The 12,734-nt window shown below is 42.9% G+C and overlaps 1 protein-coding gene across 1 annotated transcript; it reads left to right on the forward strand.

Moving 5' to 3' along the window:
• Positions 1 to 1,347: 1,347 nt before the first annotated feature.
• Positions 1,348 to 11,435, forward strand: rplp0 (ribosomal protein, large, P0). Its single transcript, XM_072498047.1, has 7 exons — positions 1,348 to 1,458; positions 4,779 to 4,954; positions 5,054 to 5,141; positions 5,489 to 5,635; positions 7,565 to 7,750; positions 8,163 to 8,303; positions 11,224 to 11,435. Exons 1-7 carry the CDS (start codon positions 1,405 to 1,407, stop codon positions 11,368 to 11,370), a joined length of 939 nt encoding a protein of 312 aa, XP_072354148.1. The 5' UTR covers positions 1,348 to 1,404; the 3' UTR covers positions 11,371 to 11,435.
• Positions 11,436 to 12,734: the final 1,299 nt, after the last annotated feature.

The raw sequence follows: 12,734 nt of genomic DNA on the forward strand, positions 1-12,734 counted from the left end.
ATCTAGATTCCCCACAAGGGTTTTATAATATAATCTTTAAATTTTTTATAATCTTTATTGTCACAAGTAGCCAAGATGGGAAATCCTGTCAAAAAGCAAGCTCTTTTAGAAAGTTTAATGAAAAGACATAATCAGATTGGCTTGAAGTGCACCCTCCTGTTCCCTGTCAAATATTCACTGTCAAATTCACTTGCTCGAACAATTTGCCAGTGAACTAAATAAATAATCAATCTTTATTAGTGCCATAAGTAGGTTTACATTAACACTGCAATGAAGTTAATGTGAAAAGCCCCTAGTCACCACATTCCAGCGCCTGTTTGGGTACACGGAGTATGTTAGTGCCCTGCAAATATTTATGCACAATCAACATCTGATTAAAAAAGATCATGCACTTTTTGACTCGTTGCTATTTAGTTTGTGCTGCAGTTTCCTGACATAACAGTGACTACATTTTAAAAGCATGCTTTATTGGCTCCAAAGCCCTTTGCGATATGTTGAAGTTGTAAAAGATGTTATGTAAATACAGGAGATTGTTCTTGTTTTGATTAATTTTCTCCTAATGATTTTGACCATTGCTGCAGCTAACTCGGTGGAGTGGCAATGAAATATGGTACCTTCCTGACTAAATGACCACTGGATATATGTGCTGAGAACAAGCTTGGAGTTTTGTCAGATTGCCTGAACTTAATAACTAATGCTGGGATACAAGGGGTATAAATACTCGTAGTTCGGTGGGGTGGCACAGCAGCACAGTGGTTAACACTGTTGCTTCACAGTGCCAGGGTCCCAAGTTTGATATTCGGCTTGTGTCACTGAATGCGGAATCTACACGTTCTCCCTGTGTCTGCGTGGATTACTTCTGGGCGCTCCGGTTTCCTCCCACAAGACCCCAAAGATGTGCTGTTAGGTGAATTGGACATTCTGAATTCTCACTCCGTGCACCCGAACAGGTGCTGGAGTGTGGCAACAAGGGGATTTTCACAGTAACTTCAATGCAGTATTAATGTAAACCTACTTATGGCACTAATAAAGATTGATTATTTATTTAGTTCACTGGCAAATTGTTCGAGCAAGTGAATTTGACAGTGAATATTTGACAGGGAACAGGAGGGTGCACTTCAAGCCAATCTGATTATGTCTTTTCATTAAACTTTCTAAAAGAGCTTGCTTTTTGACAGGATTTCCCATCTTGGCTAATTTGATTTGGGGTACTAGGCATACATGTTAATTGTGGCTATTGAAGGGACTGAAGCTTTTAAATGATAATGGGGAGGATGCCATATTGTTTTATCGCAGGATGTTCTTTTAGTTATAAATACTTGCCTCATTGTACTTTTTCTCATTGTCTTGCAGTAAAACCTTGTCTTTAAACCAGTCAGTGGCAATCCTTGGAAGCACTTAAAGATGCCCAGGGAAGACCGAGCTGCGTGGAAGTCCAGCTATTTTTTGAAAATTATTGTGAGTAATCTTCTCTTTTATGAGCTGTCCAAATTGCATGTTGTTTTGCTAGACCTGATGAAAGTGGAGTTAGATAAGAGAGCAGTGTAAAGCAGTAGAAATTACTCCCCTTTCAGAAGTTAAATTTCAATAAATTTTAGATTTTAAATACTCTTCAGAATACAGTTGCAGTAATCAGGATTAATCAATGACCTCATAGCAAAGATGCCGCTATGTAGCAGTGATCATGACGATTGAATTTTGCATTCAGTTTGAGGAAGAGAAGGGTGGGTCTAAACTGTTTTAAACTTAAAAGGCGATTACAAGGGTATGAAGTTGGCTGGATAAAGTGAACTTTTGAAAATAGGTTGTGGTAGGGCAGAAGAAATGCAGTGTCTGACATTTAAGGAGCTGTTTCATAACTTTTAGCAAAGATACATTCCAGTGAGAAAGAAAGACTTGGGAGAAGGATGCACCGTCCGCGCCTTAATTAAGGATGTTAAAGATAGCATCAATTTGAAAGAAAAGGCGTACAAGGGCAGCATGGTAGCACAGTGGTTAGCACCGTTGCTTCACAGCTCCAGGGTCCCAGGTTCGATTCCCGGCTTGGGTCACTGTGTGGAGTCTGCACGTTCTCCCCATTTCTGCATGGGCTTCCACCGGGTGCTCCGGTTTCCTCCCACAGTCCAAAGATGTGCGGGCTCGGTGGATTGGGCATGATAAATTGCGCTTAGTGTCCAAAAATGTTGGGTGGGGTTACTGGATTATGGGGATAGGGTGGAGGTGTGGGCTTGGGTAGGGTGCTCTTTCCAAGGGCTGGTGCAGACTCGATGAGCTGAATGGCCTCCTGCACTGTAAATGTTATGATTCTAATGAATTTTGTGAAGGTTAGTGGTAGTTCAGAGATTGGACAGACTTTAACAATCAGCAAAGAATAACTAGACAAGTAATAAGGTGAGAGAAATTAAGACTATGAGAGAAAAGAGTTCCTACAATTTTTTTAGAAGAAAAGTAGCTGAAGTGAGTGTGGGTCTTCGAGAGAAAGAGAAAGTCTGTGGAATCAAAATTAGGAAATCCGATCCGATGGCCTGCATCCCAGTGTCCTAAAAGAATTGGATGCAGAGATAATAGAGGCCTTGATTGTAAATTTCCAGCATTCCCTTGATTTTGGAACGGTCTCGTCAGGTTGAAAATTGCAGATATAATCCTGTATTGAAAGGAGAGAGACAGAAAGCAGGAAACTACAGGCCAATTAGCTTAGCATCTGTCGTCGGTAAAATGCTAGAATCTATTGTAAAGGAGGTTATGGCAGGGCACTTTAAAAATATTGCTTTTCCTCAAAAATGCAGTTAGGCAGAGTCAACGTGGTTTAGAACATACACTGCAGAAGGAGGCTATTCGGCCCATCGAGTCTGCACCGACCCACTTAAGCCCTTACCGCCACCATATCCCCGTAACCCAATAACCCAGTGTTCTTCAAACTTTTTTTCCGGGGACCCATTTTTACCAACCAGCCAACGTTCGGGACCCAACCCGGCCGACCTGCGGGACCCTACCCAGCCGACCTTCGCGACCCACGCCGGCTGAACTGAGCGACCCACCATTTTCTCTTACCTTGTTTGCTACTGATAAAAATGGAGGAAATGGTTTTGGGTCCCTTTGGCCCTCGTACACACTCCTCCAATGGAACCTGTTGGATGAAGGTGAAGCCTTCTGGTGTCGGAAAGTATGGAGTCTCCATCTGTCTAAAGTTCTGCATTTTTTTCCTGTAAAATTTTATCGAATAACCCCCCCCCCCCCCGAACTTGTTAAAAAAAAAATTTAAAATAAAATGAATTTAAAAAATGAAAAAAAAGTAATAATTAAATGAATAAAAAACCCCCAAACTTGTAAAAAAATAATTAAATAAATAAAAAACCCCAAACTTGTAAAACAAAAAGCTGCAACCGTTTAAAAAAATAGCGGCAGCACTGCGCATGCGCGCCCGATCATCGATGCGCAATGCGGCTGAAACTTTTACATGTTCGCGGCCATTTTAAAGGCCGCCTGCAGCCGGCGTTATTAAAAGCCGGCTGCTGCGCGGGGATTTGAGCGATCGGGAGCGCCGCGAAGGACGGCTCCGCGACCCACACGTGGATCGCGCCCCTGAGTTTTTGAAGAACACTGCAATAATCCCTCCGAACCGTTTTGGTCACTAAGGGCAATTTATCATGGCCAATCCACCTAACCTGCACGTCTTTGGACTGTGGAAGGAAACCGGAGCACCCGGAGGAAACCCACGCAGACACGTGGAAAGCATGCAGACTCCGCACAGACAGTGACCCGGCAGGGAATCGAACCTGGGACCCTGGTGCTGTGAAGCCACAGTGCTATCACTTGTGCTACCGTGCTGCTTTGTTGAAAAGGAATTTTGTTTAGGCTAATTTATGAGTTATTTTGAGGAAGTAAGAAGCAACATGGGTAAGTTGGAACCTGTGGATATGGCATACTTAGATTTCCAAAAGGTCTTCAATAATGTGCCATGTCAATGGTTACTAAATAAGGCAAAATAAGAACGCTGATGTAGGTAGATACATTAGTATGGGCAGAGAATTGGTTCACTAACAGGAAGCCGAGAGTAGGGATAAATAGGTAAATTTTGGGTTGGGACAATGTAATCAGTGGTGTGCCTCAGGGTTCACTGCTGGGGCCTCTATCTTTAATCTATATCAATGACTTCGTTGAAGGGATCAAATGTATGGTTGCTAAACTTGCTGATGACCAAAAATAGTAGGAAAGTAAATAGTGATGGAGACATGGTCTACAAAGGGATTTAGATAGATTGTGAGTGAATTAGCAGATGGAGTATAATGTGGGTGAATGTGAACCCATCCACTTTGACAGGAAGAACAGAAAAACAGTATATTATTTAAATAGGAGAAAAAATGAAAACTGCATTAGGTAGGGATCTAAGGTGCCCCTGCCAAGGATCCTTAATAGCACCTTCCAAACCCTTTATCACCTAGAATAACAAAGGGTAGCAGGTGTGGCCATGCCACCACCTGCAAGTTCCCTTCCAAGTCAGACATTTTCTTGGCTTACTGCAGAAATTCAAGAAGGTGGCCTACCAACATTTTACTGAAGGCAATTAGGAGTGGGCAATAAATGCTGGCCTTGTCAGTTACAATCACGTCCCATGAACAATCAACTCTTCCCTGTAAGCAAGGAGCCAATACCATAATAAAATTGGTGGTAGGATGCATATTTGAGCTGTACATCTTTGTTTCATATAAAGAAACAGAAAGCTGATGGGGTCTGGTTGGCTTGCACATGCGTACAATTTATCTGTGATTTCTCTTTAGCAACTATTGGATGACTATCCAAAATGTTTCATTGTTGGGGCAGACAATGTTGGGTCCAAACAGATGCAGCACATCCGGATATCACTGCGTGGTAAAGCCGTTGTGCTGATGGGAAAGAATACCATGATGCGCAAGGCCATCCGAGGCCACCTGGAGAACAATCCTGCTCTAGAAAAGTAAGCAAGATGCCCAAGTATAAATTTTCAGCTGATTTTGGCCATGTATGAATTATTGCAATTGTTTTGTATGTTTGCTAAAATATTGTTTCTCACCAGGCTTATGCCCCATATCCGTGGCAATGTTGGCTTTGTATTCACCAAGGAGGATTTGTGTGAGATCCGTGACCTGCTGCTGTCCAACAAGGTAAAACTCTTGGGCTGCTCCTCTGGAGAATTTTAAATTGTGAAGTGTTCAGTTGCCTGAAATCAACTCCTTGTATAGAATTGATTGGTTTTTTCATCCACTTTTTGAACTGAATAACATTTCCTGTGCTAAAATCTCATGATGGGAACTTTTAATTGTGGCCAAATGTTCCTATCTCTACCTGTAAAATGATTTCTTTTGAGAATTTTCCTGATGTTTTATTGTAACATGAAATATTTACATGAACATGTTTTCTAGTTGTACCTGTATTGTTTAACACCAAATTTTACTCTTGTCGTTTTGTGTTTTTATCCCATCAGTGCTTATTTCTTGTGTTTCTTCCATAGGTTCCAGCTGCTGCCCGTGCTGGTGCCATTGCACCTTGTGAGGTTACTGTGCCAGGTCAGAACACAGGTCTGGGTCCTGAGAAGACCTCCTTCTTCCAGGCTTTGGGCATCACCACTAAGATCTCCAGAGGTACCATTGAAATATTGGTGAGTGCCAATCAATGGAGGTGTGAGCCTCGAGTGTGTTCATTTTATTCGCAGTTTCCTTCCATCAACCTAATGTACTGAAACCTGCTTCCGACTGGTCTTAAATTTCTTAGTTCATGTACCAATTTTAACAATTGGCTTGAAAATTAACATGCTTGCTCCTGTGATTTTCTGAAACCGTGGGCAGTTTTTGTGACAGTTTTCATTGGCCAGGATCTTCCAGTTAGCGTTGAAAAGAGTGTGTCCAATGCTGACTGATTTAAATGGCCCACTTGCCATTGTATGTGGGAGCCTTTGCACCTTCCGATGTCAGCTCCAACAGGAATGCAGGGATGAACACAGTTGAGAGGCAAATTGTTTGATGTAATTGCAGTGCCGCCACACCACCTTTTCTAGTTGCAGCCACACCACCTTTTCTTGTCATGAACTGAAGACACGCCCCTTGTGGTCTGTCATCCTATCATTGACTAAGATTATTTTTTTAATATAAATTTAGAGGACCCAATTCATTTTTTCCAATTAAGGGGCAATTTAGTGTGGCCAATCCACCTGCCCTGCACATCTTTGGGTTGTGGGGGTGAAACCCACGCAAACACTGGGAGAATGTGCAAACTCCACACGGACAGTCACCCAGGGCCGGGATCGAACCTGGGACTTCGGCGCTGTGAGGCAGCAGTGCAACTAAGATTGTTTTAAATTGAGTTGTCTACACAACCTCACACCACTGACCATGATTAGCCCCCAACTATACTGACTCTTCCGACATTAACCTGGTGGGCTCCAGGGATTCTAGATTGTGAGTCAGGGGGTGGGGTAGGAGTCCCAGGAGGGAGGCGAACATTGCTGGGAATTCTGGAGTGTTTTGACATTCCAGCTGATTTACTTAGAAATTCAACAGTTTTATACATGCTATGAAAAAACTCTCAATGTAAAAGCCGGGGTAGGTGTAGCACAAACAATCCACGTATCCGTAGTTCTGACTATCTGATCCCACTGTCGGAGGAATGGCGGAGCAGCCTGGGCAGGGTGAAAGTGGCAAGTGGAACTTTGACCTTACCGTGTAAATACCACGGATGTCGGAATCACTGATTCCCTGGTCAGCACGGGCTTGGAGGGCCGAAGGGCCTGTTCCTGTGCTGTACTTTTCTTTGTTCTTTGTGAGTACATCGGGAATTACTCAGTCTCCCCAGATCGGAAGATTTGGAAATTGAATTAATAGGGTCGCTGGTCTTTGAGTCCTTCAGGATTTGGTTTTTTTTATTGACAATCTGGGGATTGAATTATGTTCAGATCTGCTATTGGCCAAAGAGTTTTAATGGGATTGTGAGATTATTAAATTAATTTGATGTTTGGGAGATTATTTTAAGAAGTTCTCCACTTTTATCTGACCATGCAAATTAGTGGTTTTGATCAGGTTTTCTCTTAGCATCCTGATGTTCTTTCCCCTTTGTTGATCTGGTCCCTGACTCATGCTGGCAGGGTGGCACAGTGGTTAGCATTGCTGCCTCACAGCGCCTTGGACTCCGGTTTAATTTTGGCCATGGGCCCTTGGAAGTTTGTACGTTCTCCCCGTGTCTGTATGGATTTCCTCTGGGTGCTCCAATTTCCTCTCACTGATCAAAGATGTGCGGGTTAGATGCATTGGCTATGCTGAATTGCCCCTTAGTGTCCAGGGATGTGCAGATTAAGCTAGGGGGAGCGGGCCTTGGGTAGAGTGCCCTTTCGAAGGGTTGGTGCAGACTCAATGGGCCAAATCGCCAGCTGCTGCACTGTAGGGATTCTCTGATTGTGTTCCTAGTGTTGAATCAACAGCAGTAAGGTTATATGGTACTTGTTTATCTTTAATTCTTGATGCTTTCCTTTACTGCTAACTGCTTTATGTGCAGAATGTTCTCTCTTATCTTGACAAATTAATGAATTGCCCTGTAGAGTGATGTGCAACTCATCAAGATCGGTGACAAGGTGGGAGCCAGTGAAGCCACACTACTGAACATGTTGAACATCTCTCCCTTCTCCTACGGCTTGGTGATCAAGCAGGTTTATGACAATGGCAGTGTGTACAATCCTGAGGTCTTGGATATCACTGAAGAAACTCTGCAAAAATGTTTCCTGGAGGTATGCTGAATGAAGTGCTGAATCTCGTTGCTTGGGATCTGATAAACCATGAAGATCTTGGCTGTGATGGATTCCATGTATTTTGCCGGTTTTCCATAATGTGCAAACATAATTATGGTTCAGGGGTTCAAATTGTAAAGTATTAATTCCCAATGATCTTTCAGCAGCCAAGCTGCTAAATACTGTGCCACATACATTTGACTTCAGTTACAAGCATTCATTGTTGTTAAATGGTCTGGGAGATGTGGGGGGGGACTATGCACAAATACAACACAAATTTTCTGGTGATGTTAGCTGGGTTAGGACTTAATTGCAGTTTCATTCAAACACGTAAGCTTGCCTTTTACTGCTGTGATTTTTGGATCCATCAGTGCATTGCCTCCTTAGTTGAGGGTGTCAATTATTTTCACAGGGAGTTCGTAATGTAGCCAGTGTGTGCCTGCAGATCGGTTATCCAACCATTGCCTCAATACCACACTCCATCATCAATGGCTATAAGAGGGTGCTGGCCATCGCTGTGGAGACAGATTACTCCTTCCCATTAGCTGAAAAGGTAACAGTTAAAGTGTCTTTAAGCCGAATTTCAACTCCCCATTGTCTTCAAAATCACATGTTCACTCTGGATGATATGGATGTAGTTCCTGCTGCATTTTGAATGAGCCTGAAGTTCCCCATTGCAGCATTTAATTGTTCTTAATTCATATTTTTGCTTAGTCCTTTACAGCTACAAACTGGGTCTCCATTCAATGTACTCAATCTTATAGCACAGAACGATAATTCTGGTTTTTGATATATAATTTACCAGTTTGATCCTGCATGTTAATTTTATTTTCTGGGTTTGCATTTTCCATGCTATTTATGATCTTATCTACCACTGTAACCGCAATGCCAAAAGCTTCAATCTTTCCTCAATCCAGACAAGAGAGCCTGACAGTTCAGATGAAATCTTGAGTTGAGGGCAGTATACAATTTGATGATGGCTTGCATTGTGCTCTTTCAGCTTACTGTAGCTCAGCTTTATCGAGTGTTGTATTGTTTGGACATGTCCAGCATTGAGTCCTAAGACTGCGGTCTCATTTTGTTTCTTTTTTTAAAATAAATTTAGAGTGCCCAATTCTTTTTTTTCCCCCCCAATTAAGGGGTAATTTAGCCTGGCCAATCCACCTACCCTGCACATCTTTGGGTTGTGGACGTGAGACCCATGCAGACACGGGGAGAATGTGCAAACTCCATGCAAACGGTGACCCGGGGCTGGGATCGAACCCGAGTCCTCAGTACCTTGAGACAGCAGTGCTAACCACTGCGTCCCTGTGATGCCTCATCGCATTCTATTTTAATCTTAAACTTTTATCTACTGCTGACTAAAGAGGTGCAGTGGGCAGGGTGCGGTAAGTGTGAGGGGTGTTGGAGGTTTACTGCCTGCTGATATCCTGATAGTACAATTGTTGAAGTAAACTTTGGTCCATCTATGAAACCATTTTGACGGATTGACATCATCATCAGCACTGCTGTCTGCTTGTTGATATGTATTTGCCTTCAACATTAATCACACTTTTTCGAGGCTGATTTCTCCAATACTTTTTCCCATAGATATTAATGGCATTGCCTTGGTTACAAATTCCATTTTTTGTGTGCATTGCTCTGTACAGCTATAGTTTTTTGTTTTTAAAAAAAATATATTTTTATTCAATTTTTTCGGCCATACAAAACAGTACAAAGGTTTTTCCCCTTTTTACAACAGCAAAACAATATAAATAACCGTGACCGTATTTTAACAAATAAATAAATAATATAAACTAAATGGCAACTGCCATAACAAAAATAATAGCTCTCCCCAATAATAAAATCAGCAATTCAATATACATAACCAAGTACCAATAACTTTACAAAAACACCCCTGTGGACCCACGTGAGCCCCCCCCCCCCCCCCCCCCCCCCCCCCCCCCCCCCCCCCCCCGGGTTGCTGCTGTTACCTTCCCATTTCCTTTATCGTTCTGCAAGGTAGTTAATGAACGGTTGCCACCGCCTGGTGAACCCATGAGCCGAACCCCTTAGTGCAAACTTTATCCGTTCCAGTTTTATAAACCCTGCCATGTCGTTTATCCAGGTCTCCACGCCTGGAGGCTTGGCTTCCTTCCACATAAGCAGTATCCTTTGCCGGGCTACTAGGGACGTAAAGGCCAAAACATCAGCCTTTCGCCTCCTGCACACCCGGCTCTTCTGCAACCCCGAATATAGCCAGCCCCCAGCCTGGCTCGATCCGGACCCCCACAACCTTTGAAAGCACCTTCGCCACCCCCACCCAGAACCCCTGCAGTGCCGGGCATGACCAAAACATGTGGGTGTGGTTTGCTGGGTTTCTCGAGCATCTCCCACACCTATCCTCTACCCCGAAAAATTTACTGAGCCTTGCTCCGGTCATATGTGCCCTGTGCAAAACCTTAAATTGTATCAGGCTAAGCCTGGCGCACGAGGACGAAGAGTTTACCCTACGTAGGGCATCTGCCCACAGCCCCTCTTCAATCTCTTCCCCCAGCTCTTCCTCCCATTTTCCCTTCAGCTCATCCACCATGTTCTCCCCCTCGTCTCTCATTTCCCTGTATATATCTGACACCCTACCATGTACAGCTATAGTTAAAGGGCCTGTAAACTAAACCTGCCAGCATCTTCTGCCCATTATCCCTAATCTCCATGTTTGATTCTATTTTCTTAAATTATAGTTATATTAATTACCGCTCATTCAGGCAACCACTTTCAGTTGATTGACAGCTAACTGCCAACATTTTCTGTTAACTGGATATCTTAACCAGCTTGCGATTTATTTTCAAGTATTAAAGTTCTAAAGTCAGATTCTAGCTTTTAACCTAAGTTCCAATTTGAAAATTAATTAGCAGAGCGATCCCACTTACACCTGATTTAATTCCTGACTTAACATTCAGTTTGCAAAACACTGTTCCAAGATCACTCCAATGTAGTAGATATTGTAGATACCCAGAGTAATCAAACAAATTCGCTTTTTAGGTGTGCATTTTCTTTTTTTAAGTGCTGGAATTTGTTAAAATAATCGCAGCTTGACATTTTTTTACGGTTGTGCCAAACAATTTAGAATTGTACATTCTGATGAATGCGATTGGTTCCTTCTGCTCTTGTGAGATTTATTTTTCTTGGATTTTTTTTCCTTCAGCCATCAGGCCTGAAGCTCTGGAATTCTGTCCCCAACACCTCCAGCTCTATACTTCACTCTTCCATCAAGATATTCCTTAAAACCTTCCTCCTTATGTTTTAGCCACTTGTCTGGATAGCTCCTTATCTGGCTTAATATCAGATTTTGTAAATGCTCCCGTGAGTGCATTGTGCCACATTTTACTCAGAATCACTGTGTAAATGTGTGGGAAATGTTGGGCCAACTGCCAGTATTCTAATTTTGACATTGGGTGTATTGTTTTGCAATGATTGTTCCTTATTCTTAATAGGCGAAGGCATACCTGGCTGATCCGTCAGCTTTTGCGGCCCCTGTTGTTGAGGCTGCTCCAGTTGCTGCCAAGGAGGAAGTGAAGGAAGTAAAGAAGGAAGAGTCGGAGGAGTCGGATGATGACATGGGCTTTGGTCTGTTTGATTAACGCCCAGCTAGTTGTGGCTAAATGACGAGCATAACTAAAATAAAAGATTTTACCTACAGAAACAAGTTTGTGGGCTCCCAATTATTTGTGTTTTGTAGTTTACCTTATTTTTTATATATTTGTTGTCTTTCCTTGCCCAGAATTGGATGCACTAATCAAACTGGCTCTGTGCTAGTGTTTAATATAGATTCCTTGGATCTTGTACTCTTGATTATAAAGTCTATGAATTCAATTTGAGTTATTAACAGCCTCGTTAACCTATCTTGTCATCGTCAGATATTCATTGCAAGCGGTCTGAAGACTTGCATTGTTGCGTCCCTTTTAACATTGAATCATTTAGTACATAAAGGTTATCCTCATTCTTCCTCTCAATGTGTTACAACAAAGAACAAAGAAATGTACAGCACAGGAACAGGCCCTTCAGCCCTCCAAGCCCGTGCCGACCATGATGCCCGACTAAACTACAATCTTCTACACTTCCTGGGTCCGTATCCCTCTATTCCCATCCTATTCATGTATTTGTCAAGATGCCCCTTAAATGTCACTATCGTCCCTGCTTCCACCACCTCCTCCGGTAGCGAGTTCCAGGCACCCACTACACTCTACGTAAAAAAACTTGCCTCGTACATCTACTCTAAACCTTGCCCCTCTCACCTTAAACCTATGCCCCCTAGTAATTGACCCCTCTACCCTGGGGAAAGCCTCTGACTATCCACTCTGTCTATGCCCCTCATAATTTTGTAGACCTCTATCAGGTCTCCCCTCAACCTCCTTCGTTCCAGTGAAAACAAACCGAGTTTATTCAACCGCTTCTCATAGCTAATGCCCTCCATACCAGGCAACATTCTGGTAAATCTCTTCTGCACCCTCTCTAAAGCCTCCACATCCTTCTGGTAGTGTGGCGACCAGAATTGAACACTATACTCCAAGTGTGGCCTAACTAAGGTTCTATACAGCTGCAACATGACTTGCCAATTCTTATACTCAGTGCCCCGGCCAATGAAGGCAAGCATGCCGTATGCCTTCTTGACTACCTTCTCCACCTGTGTTGCCCCTTTCAATGACCTGTGGACCTGTACTCCTAGATCTCTTTGACTTTCAATACTCTTGAGGGTTCTACCATTCACTGTATATTCCCTACCTGCATTAGACCTTCCAAAATGCATGACCTCACATTTGTCCGGATTAAACTCCATCTGCCATCTCTCCGCCCAAGTCTCCAAACAATCTAAATCCTGCTGTATCCTCTGACAGTCCTCATCGCTATCCGCAATTACCCTTGCACTTTTTAACACAATTGGCTCAGTGGCAGGAAACTAAGCATAATTGTTGATGAGTATGTTTGTGACTGGAAGGCTGTTTCC

The sequence above is a fragment of the Scyliorhinus torazame genome, chromosome 1, assembly GCF_047496885.1.
Source record: "Scyliorhinus torazame isolate Kashiwa2021f chromosome 1, sScyTor2.1, whole genome shotgun sequence".
Taxonomy (NCBI): domain Eukaryota; kingdom Metazoa; phylum Chordata; class Chondrichthyes; order Carcharhiniformes; family Scyliorhinidae; genus Scyliorhinus; species Scyliorhinus torazame.